At 33.2% G+C, this 10,163-nt stretch overlaps 1 protein-coding gene across 11 annotated transcripts in view; it reads left to right on the forward strand.

Moving 5' to 3' along the window:
* UBE2D3 (ubiquitin conjugating enzyme E2 D3) overlaps positions 1-9,164 on the forward strand; it is a 32,238-nt gene extending 23,074 nt beyond the window's left edge. For 6 of the 11 annotated variants that reach the window (XM_072755553.1, XM_072755552.1, XM_072755550.1 and 3 more), the window contains 5 exons: positions 581-658; positions 1,987-2,092; positions 3,958-4,051; positions 4,490-4,539; positions 6,080-9,164. In XM_072755553.1, the coding sequence (XP_072611654.1) occupies positions 581-658; positions 1,987-2,092; positions 3,958-4,051; positions 4,490-4,538 (327 nt within the window). In that variant the 3' untranslated portion in view covers position 4,539; positions 6,080-9,164. The remainder of the gene's footprint in view (positions 1-580; positions 659-1,986; positions 2,093-3,957; positions 4,052-4,489; positions 4,540-6,079) is intronic. The other 5 variants (XM_025983814.2, XM_025983813.2, XM_025983811.2 and 2 more) reach the window with 1 other exon arrangement.
* The last annotated feature ends 999 nt before the right edge of the window (positions 9,165-10,163 follow it).

A 10,163-nucleotide genomic window follows, 5' to 3' on the forward strand; every position in this document is an offset into this window, starting at 1 on the left:
TAAAAAATAAACTTTTAAAAACTGAGAATTTTTGATGAGCTATTTGGGAATTAAACTTTTGTTAAAAACCTGTTTTGTTTCTGTTTTGCTTCTCCTGTGAAGATAATTAAAGGTTAACCTGCAATAGCTAACATTTTGGTTTGCCAAAGTGATCAGAGTGGTGTGTTTTAAGTACAAAGCCCATATATGTGTATGTGGTTATCATCAGAAGAAATAAATATAAGACCTTATTTTAAAATTCAAGTTTGATATGCCGTATATAGACTTTATTACAAAGTATACTTTCCTTTGTGAAAATCAAGATCTAGAACACTTGAGTTTCTGGTTAATTTTTCAATTATTTGATGACTTACATAAAATTGGATCTAAGTAAAAGTAAGGGTTCATTGTTCTATAGTAAATTTTGATTGTGTAGGTTAGTAATATGAACTGAACTGTTGAATAATTTATACTCTTTATTGCAGCGTAAACAGGTAATTTTGGTTCATGTTTGAGAAATGCTTAGGAAATAGAAATGTCACATGGGTTATTTCCTATGATATTTTAAATATCAGAGTTAAGTAAATTTTTCTTTTCACAGAATGACAGCCCATATCAAGGCGGTGTATTCTTTTTGACAATTCATTTTCCTACAGACTACCCCTTCAAACCACCTAAGGCAAGTATTCACCACCAAAATCCATTAGTATAGATTTGTGCTTTATTTCAAAGGAGTATAGTTAGAAATCAAGGTTCTACATAATTAAGGCTAAATTGGGATGTGTATCTGTAGTGAATAAGAATAATTAAGTTAAAAATATGTGTATTGAGTCACCAATACAGAATGCTGACTTTTAACCTTTAGTTAAGAGAGCAGTTAGACCTGGATTTGAACTTTGTAAATCCAGATAAGAACAGACTTATCCCTCATTGATGCAAGGTTATGATACATTATGTGGAAAAAAATTTTTTTTCCTGTTATGCTCATATAGATTTTTCTTAACCTTTGCAATAGTAGGCTTCAGGTATTTAGTTTCGTGTGTATTTGCCAATATTGCTGCAGTCTATGCTGTTTGTTGGGGTTTAGATGGGTTATTTTTCAGGGGTTTATATTTGCATATATAACAATAAATGTAACAAAACTTAGAGTTGTTTAATGCATGGAGGTGACTGGTTTACAGTTATTAAAAGCATATGGTCCTTGACTGTCCAGAACAACTAACAAATCCAACCTATATGAATAACAACAGAGAAACAACATTGGGGCAGCCTCAGTGGCCCAGGAGTTTAGCGCCGCCTTCGGCCCAGGACATGATCCTGGATCCCCGATCCATGTGTTGGGCTCCCTGCATGGAGCCTGCTTCTCCCTCTGCCTCTGTCTCTGCCTCTCATTCTTTCTGTGTGTGTCATGAATGAATGAATGAGTGAATGAATGAATCTTTTTTTAAAAAAGGATAACATTGGCACTTCAGCCATTTTTGCAGTCCTGTTATAGGTGCAGTATAACAGCTACTTGAAGTGAAACACTTTTGGTGATCATTCGCATTTGTATTTTATGTACAGTGGAAATGCAGACTAACACACATAACTTTGTAACTTGATACCCTAAATAAGTTGATCTGTAAGTTTGGTTTACATTCTGAAGTTCCTTTATTTTTTAATGTTGACTACCTTTCACGGTGTTCTTTTTGACACTATTACATGTTAAAGCCAAAGTTAACCTTCAGAATATCCCACCACATCATGATAATAAAATTTTTGCTTCAAAGTTATATCTTCTATTTTAATTAAAGGGAGCCCCTGAAATATCTTGATCAGAATATACAAACCACTTTATGTAATTTTTAGTCTTTTTTGTGTACAAATAGGTTTTAGCCTTTTGATTTTGTGTTTGTATGACAGTATTTTAAGCCTTGCTTTAAAAGTCTATTTCAGATTAGGATGCTTTTATTTTTACTTTGGAAAAATACCTAAAAGCTTTTTTTTTTTTTTTTTAATTTATTTTAGGTTGCATTTACAACAAGAATTTATCATCCAAATATTAACAGTAATGGCAGCATTTGTCTCGATATTCTAAGATCACAGTGGTCTCCTGCTTTAACTATTTCTAAAGGTAAAATACTTTTAGAGAAAGTCTTGAGCTGCTCTCATTTTTTAATTGAGTTTTATTTTGGGGCCTACTGAACCTCCATATACCAACATTTTGGTAAGAGGTAGAGAAGAAAAAAATTGTTTTTGCTCTTTCAGCCATATTGATTAAAGATGGGGGAAACCTTAAAATTCAAAATGGGATATAGGCATTATTTGCAAATAATAAAGTTTCTTGAATAGATTTCTGTAGTAGTTTCCAATCCTAGGCCACTCACATCTCACTGGCTGCGTTTTATAAAATGGTATATGCAAAGTTAATAGAGCTTTTAAATCTTGGTTTCCATTCTAGGAATATTCTGATTTTGCTTTCTTGTGTGTTTATTAACAGTATTTTTTAATAAGGGCCTGTTATGTGACAACGCTAATAGGTTGTCCAGTCTCCACATGAATATCCCAGATAGAGATGAAGTGCCTCTATCTTTCTCCGGTTTGAAGGACTATGGTGGTGTTACCTTTTCCCCACCCCAGCCCCCCCCCCCCCCAAAAGAAATCCCCTACCACTAAACTGCATAGTTGGAAGGAAGTCTGCCTTCCCATAAATTTTGATTTTTGTTGTTGACTTAGCATTCAAACAAAAAAATGAGTTTTTTTTAATGTTGCTTAAAAAAGAAAAAAAAGACAGTGTTTCACATATTTGTACAACGAATCTGAAATCTTCTGGAGAAGAAAAATCAGTTTTGGTGTATGGTGCTGTAATTTCAAGCGTGACATAATTTTAGATATTGTTCACCTTCTTGGGATACATTCTATTTCCCTTGCATGCAACTCAAGCTCTCTTAACACCAGATACATTACAGATACTCTACAAATAAAGGATCAAGAATATCTTAATACTAGATTCCAAGTTTATGATTGTTGGGAATACAGCTCAGCACTAGGTTTCTGTTAAATACGGGTTGCATTTTATATGTGTGCCCTCCTGCCTTTGGGTTTAAAATTATATTTGCCGTAATATATTACGTTACTACTATTTTACATGGTACTGTTATCTTTGAAGATTTTCATGAGCAGTCTTTGTTAACACTTTTGCAGTGTGTGGCACATAACAGGCATACAAAATGAATTAGATACATGCTCTGGAATGCTTGGTATCTTCCAAGTATATATATTAAACAGGTCAGACTAAGAACTAGAGTTGAGAAGGCTCAGTTAGTAATAGAGATGGATCTCAGCATTCATTTAACTAATACTGTTAGTTTATAAATTCAAGGAGACAAAACACAGTGAAGCAGTTGGAATTTTTGTGAAACTCTGGAGAGCAGGGCAGAGAATGAATTTTTAAATATATCTTTATTTAAGTAATTGCTACTCCCAACATGGGATTTGCACACATAACTCCCAAGATCAGTAGTCATAGCCAAGCTCCCTGAGAGTGGATTTTTCATCAGGCCTAACATCTGAAAATAATATTGCATTAATGTTGCCTGCATATTCTTTGCTAGATTTTTCCTCCTCTCAAAGTACCAAGAAACTCCAGTTACTTAAATTCTATTACCACTTTTTAAGAAGGATAATAAACTTAATAGAGCATCATTTGAAAATGTCAGAACTCCTGAGTTTGTTTTTTATAGGTAGTCAGTACTAGATCCAACAAAGCTCTATTTCTAGCATTCCTTACTTATCAGGAGTTTGTCTTCTGTGAGCAAATCTCTACAAAGCTTTGTCCCATTGACATTGTTACAAACTAATAAAAATCTTTTGAGGGTTGAGGCTTTTAATAGATGTTTTTAGATACATTTTTATTTAGATACATTTTTATTTATCTAAATTCCCAATGCTGGGTAACAGGCTTTTATTTTATTTATTTATTTATATATTTTTTTGCAGTTCTTTTATCCATTTGTTCACTGCTATGTGATCCAAACCCAGATGACCCCCTAGTGCCAGAGATTGCACGGATCTATAAAACAGACAGAGATAAGTAAGTATGTAGTAGTTTAAGGAAATAATGTAAAGTGTGTGGTTTTTCTTAATGAGCTAGGCTTACACTCTGTTGTAAGTTGTGGCAATGCCAAGAAGATTTGAGGATTTATTTCTGGTAAGATAATAGTTAAGATGTACAGAAAGATACTTTTTGAAATGGGATTTAAAAAAAAAAAATAAGTTTTCGTTTATGTGACAGTGAATAGCCCCTCTAAAATTTTATTTTTTTAACATGTTCAGGGCTTTGTCACTTACAAATTTTTGGGAAGAAAGCAAAGTTTTCTTTATTCCAGTTATGTTTGTGAAATAAATACTGGTACTGCTATAAAAATTTGGTCTAAATTTCTCAAATATTTGAATTATCTTTATGTACGACTTCAACCATTATAACTTTGTTGTATGTTATAATTAATGCTAAGTGTACTTGTTCAATTAGGTACAATAGGTTAGCAAGAGAGTGGACAGAGAAATACGCTATGTTGTAGGGTAAGAGGATCTGCACTCTATGGTGCGCTTATTCATGGTACTGCCAGCACTTGAGTGCTGCATGCTTTAAGGCACTGTATTAACTAACAAAAAGGTAACATGGGACAGTTTTTTGAAAACTGTACATTTAACTGCTTGATCTCTGTTTAGCGTGAAAGTATACCAAGTAGTCATTATTGCTCTTGAGTATTTTTGCATGGCAAAACAGTTAAATATAGCACTAGTAAGAAATTAAAGTTTAATAAGTAGTATCTCAAATTACAGTGGTATTACATTTTAAATTTGTTATATTTTAACCTTTATACCAGTACTATATGGAATGTGATTTAGTTCAGATTTGGCCACGAAATAGTAATGTAAGGGAAAAACACATTTAATAAAGTCTCTAAGCATCTAAACTAAATGTTGATTACTGACAAGCATGCGTTAATACCAGCTTTATTTTGTGGCTCTCTGTATGCTAAATGAAACCTTTGTTTTAAAGTGCTGGCTTTTTGAGAGGGTGTCCTTAAATGAGGTAACCATGAATGGTAGAAAGAACTGTATGCCAAAGTTTAGAAATGTGGTCAAACCATGGTTGGTTCTTGGTTTGAAATGAAGCTAGTTAATATTTTAGAAAGTTTAAACTGGAAATACAAATCTAAAAGTTCTCTTCTGCTGCCCTTTGATGTATATTCATTTCTTAAAGTTATCACTATATTTTTTGGTTGGTAAGTAGCCTATGTCATGGATGTAATACAGGAAGAAAATGATAGTCTTTCTCAATATTAGTGATGTTCCTCAGTAATAAATAACCTTGCTTATGTGTGGATTATCTGTTGATCTTTCTAAACAGATGCCCCCATGTTATACTCCTAGTAGAGATTCCCGTTCATCAGGTCTCAAGTGAGGCTTGTTCCAGTAACCACCCTTTCTAAAAGTAACACATAAGTGTTATAATTAACACATACATACCAGTCACACCCACATCCCTCTTGAAATTTCCTTTTTTTCATCCTCCCCAGTGTCTAATCTTCTACCTGTGCTTAAATCTCAGAGGTATTTCCTGGTATTACGCAAGGCTAGTAATTTCTCAAGGTCTAGGATTCAGATTAAATTGTTTAGTTCCAGCTTTGGTGGTAATTTCTATAGATTACAGAATGTGTGTGCTATTCTGACATAAATCCATGATGAACTGTAAAATAATTTTTTTAATGTTAAAATTTGTTGGAATGATACTAATTAGAGAATCTCTAATAGAACATTTAACTCAGTGGTAGGGGAGAGAAAGGATCTAATTTTTGTTAGTCTCCCCAATCTCAGTGCCACTTGATTGTGTTTATTAATACTTAAACTTTCAGTGTATTGGAACATTGCATTGGAAGCATTAAGATTTCCATTTCCCACATTGCTTTGAATACCAATGCTTTTTCTCCCTGTTGGCTTAATTCTAATCATAACCATGAGAGATGACTCCATGATGATTCTGGAGGTAAAATTGAAATATTTTTAAGTATTAAGAATTCTTTGACTTTTTAAATAACATCTTCTTTATTTACAGGTACAACAGAATATCTCGGGAATGGACTCAGAAGTATGCCATGTGATGCTACCTTAAAGTCAGAATAACCTGCATTATAGCTGGAATAAACTTTAAATTACTGTTCCTTTTTTGATTTTCTTATCCGGCTGCTCCCCTATCAGACCTCATCTTTTTTAATTTTATTTTTTGTTTACCTCCCTCCATTCATTCACATGCTCATCTGAGAAGACTTAAGTTCTTCCAGCTTTGGACAATAACTGCTTTTAGAAACTGTAAAGTAGTTACAAGAGAACAGTTGCCCAAGATTCAGAATTTTTTTAAAAATGGAGCATGTGTATTATGTGGCCAATGTCTTCACTCTAACTTGGTTATGAGACTAAAACCATTCCTCACTGCTCTAACATGCTGAAGAAATCATCTGAGGGGGAGGGAGATGGATGCTCAGTTGTCACATCAAAGGAAGCAGCATTATTCTAGCATCCAGATTTTTTTTTTTAAGCCTTCCACTGTTAGAGATTTGAGGTTACATGATATACTTTATGCTCATAACTGATGTGGCTGGAGAATTGGTATTGAATTTATAGCATCAGCAGAACAGAAAATGTGATGTATTTTATGCATGTCAATAAAGGAATGACCTGTTCTTGTTCTACAGAGAATGGAAATTGGAAGTCAAACACCCTTTGTATTCCAAAATAGGGTCTCAAACATTTTGTAATTCTCATTTAAATTGTTAGGAAGCTTGGAGCTATTAGTTAATCTATCTTCCAATACACTGTTTAATATAGCACTGAATAAATGATGCAAAGTTGTCAATGGATGAGTGATCAACTAATAGCTCTGCTAGTAATTGATTTATTTTTCTTCAATAAAGTTGCATAAACCAATGAGTTAGCTGCCTGAATTAATCAGTATGGGAAACAATCTTTTGTAAATGCAAAGCTGTTTTTGTATATACTGTTGGGATTTGCTTCATTGTTTGACATCAAATGATGATGTAAAGTTCAAAAGAGTGAATATTTTGCCATGTTCAGTTAAAAGTGCACAGTCTGTTACAGGTTGACACATTGATTGACCTGATTTATGCAGAATTAATAAGCTATTCGGATAGTGTAGCTTTTAGTATGCTGCACATGATACTGCAGCCCTGGAGTTCATAGATGGACTTGGGACCCAGCAGCTTTGAAACATGTATATGGAGTTTAAGAAATTTATTTACCAGGTGCAACCCCCATCTTATTAAATTCTTTCTTCACCTTGTACACTTGACAGCTGAGAAAACCATAACATGGGAGTAATAATGGGTCAAAATTTACAAAATAAAGTACTGTTTTGGTGTGGGAGTTGTCATGAGGCTGTGTTGAAGTGACTTACCTATGTGGGATATTGAATATCCATTGAAATGGATTTGTTCAGCCATTTACATTAATGAGCATTTAAATGCAACAGATATCATTTCAGGTTACTTAACATGAATGAATAAAAGTTAATGCTATTGGATTATTTTTTTGTTTGATAAGTGCTATCTGTGCCACTAATTTAACTTCTGTAGTAACAAGGGCATTATCATTCTTCACCCTTCCTGATCCTGATCCTGTTAGTTTTACTTCTTTTTTTCTAGTTCTTTTGATTTGTCCATTGCTTTCTTAAAATCTTGTATTTGATTTCTAGCACATCTGTGACTTTTCTCCACTTACACATTTTGCACTGCTTATTACACTTAATGTGCAATCTTACTCCTTGTCTGCACACAGATGTGGAAAGCTAGATATAAAATAAATGTTAAAGCTTGATTTTTTTTTATAAACATTTTAATACGTAGTTCGGACATGGTTTATTGACTTAAGGTTTTTCTCTAAACTGCAAGTGAAATGCATGCCTTCCGAAGATGTTCTGACTTTGTTAGTTCTGTAATTTAAGCATTTCATTGAGAAATATCAACCCAGCTATACAATTTTCCAATGAGTGAATTTTTTTTCATTTCCTCTTTTACTTAAAAAACTACTCTTTAAAGGTAGACATCATATTGTTAAAGCTATTTTGGATTCAAATTACAAATGAGAAATTAGTAATCTTAAGGTAAGAAATACTGTTCTTTTGCTTTATTTTCAAAATAATTACTTCTGATTCTATACTCCAAATAATAGCTTTAGTAGGCATATCTTTGAAAGCCAGCTGTGAATAAACAGTTTGTCAGCTTCTGAATTCCTAATTGACTTTCAAGTTGATTTTTTTTTTTTTTAGCCATAGACAACTTTTAAGTCATCTCTATGAATACTTAAACCATTGATTGTCATAATAATTACTAGATGTGTCCAGTCTCTGTATCTTTGATTTGATGCTTTCTACATTTCTTATGTCACTTAAGGGAATAAGCCATAAAGGCTTCTCCAGGTTTAAGAGAACAGTAAAGTACCTGGAAAACCAACATTTTTGAATGTATGGACACTGGACTTGAGATCATCTCCAATGAAACCTTCAAAAGAATCCAAGAATTTGCCCTTTTCCCCCATATATACATTACTAGTGCCATGTGTAGGGCTGGATGCGTATTAAAAGATTAAAATTTGATTTTGGTTCTTAAATATATCTTTCAATGCATAAAGTCAAATTTTTAATACTGAGTTTCGATCTAAGAATTATAGTCCAGCTGACCTGTTAATAGTACATTATATTTTAACTAATTTTTCCTGGGCAAGTTTGCAATGTGATACTAGATTTTTTTTTAAAGCTTGTTAGTTTGCTTTCTTGTGTGGGTGTACTCACAATTTTTTAAAGTATGAACCACAGCTAACTAGTGGTCTCAGGGGTAGTGAAACACTCACTTTTATTTTTTAATGGCTTAGTTAAGATATGCTTCAGTTACTGATCATGCTGTGTTAGTGATTTTGGAGGTGACTCAAATTAGCCGTGTTTTGTGTTGGCATAACAAAACTGTTAAAATGATTGTTGACTACACTTTTAAGTGAATTTGTCTTTTATGAGGAAACCAGTACAAGTCACTAAATATTGTCTTAATAGTGACATCTGCATAACACTTGTAATAGCTAAGGTTAATTGAGCTTAAAGGAATTGTTACCATTAAAGTCTGTGTTTAAAGACACTTTGGTCTCAGTAATTCCAGCTAACATGAAATCCACACTTAATACTGTGTGTGAGTTCTATTTTGAACTTCTTAAAATAGTAGTTATAAAACAGTGGTCTATAAAGAAGACTGGTTCTCAAAGTGTGGTTCCAAGACTAGTTCATAATCCTTATCATTTGGGAAGTTCTTTAACATGGAAAATACCAAACCACACTCCAGGTAATTTATAGCACTTTGAATTACAAATAAGTCGTTTTACACATTTACTTAACTAATTTGATTGTCTAGCGAGGACCTTCAAATTTATAACAAGGACTTGACTTTGCGTATGTATAATCCAACCAATCGCCAAGTAGTATTTAAAGTGTTACCAGGTACAAAAGTCTGCTAAAGTGTTGGTTAGATAGCTAAGCAAGGATTTGAACACTGGTCTCATTCTTTGGCCTTAGAAAATTGTTTAGGTGGGTTTTTTGTTGTGTTTTTGTTTTTTAGTGAAAAGGTAAGTTTTCATAATGAGGGTGTTTGCAGTGTTCACTGGATTTAGCATATAATAAACATCTGAAAGTAGCTATTAAAGTTTTCAACACTCCCAATGTAATACAAAAATTGTGATTTGGAAACAGGATTTAAGAATGACCACCTCTGCACCCCCAACCCCCCAAAAATTTATGGAGGAACTTTGTAAAAGATCAGAAAGCCTAGGATAATCTTGTTTTCTTTAGGTCCCCAGTAATTAACACAATTTTGCATTCTTTCCTGCACTCTATAACTATTTGGTCCTTTCTTGCCTCATTTTGAAGAATTTTTTTTTTAATGATTCTTAACTCTGGCTTGCTATTTCTAGTAATTGCTCTTTTAATGTGGAATTTTAGTTAAGGTTCCATTGTCCGTTACCTTCCCAAATTGTACACTATTTCTCGATGAAACTCAAGTTTCCCTGTACTGAAAGTGGTTTTTTGAATAACACCTGTTCATTTTACCTACTATTGTCTGAGCCTCTTAACCTCTATACCTTGT

This window comes from Vulpes vulpes, chromosome 4 (assembly GCF_048418805.1).
Source record: "Vulpes vulpes isolate BD-2025 chromosome 4, VulVul3, whole genome shotgun sequence".
Classification (NCBI taxonomy): Eukaryota; Metazoa; Chordata; class Mammalia; order Carnivora; family Canidae; genus Vulpes; species Vulpes vulpes.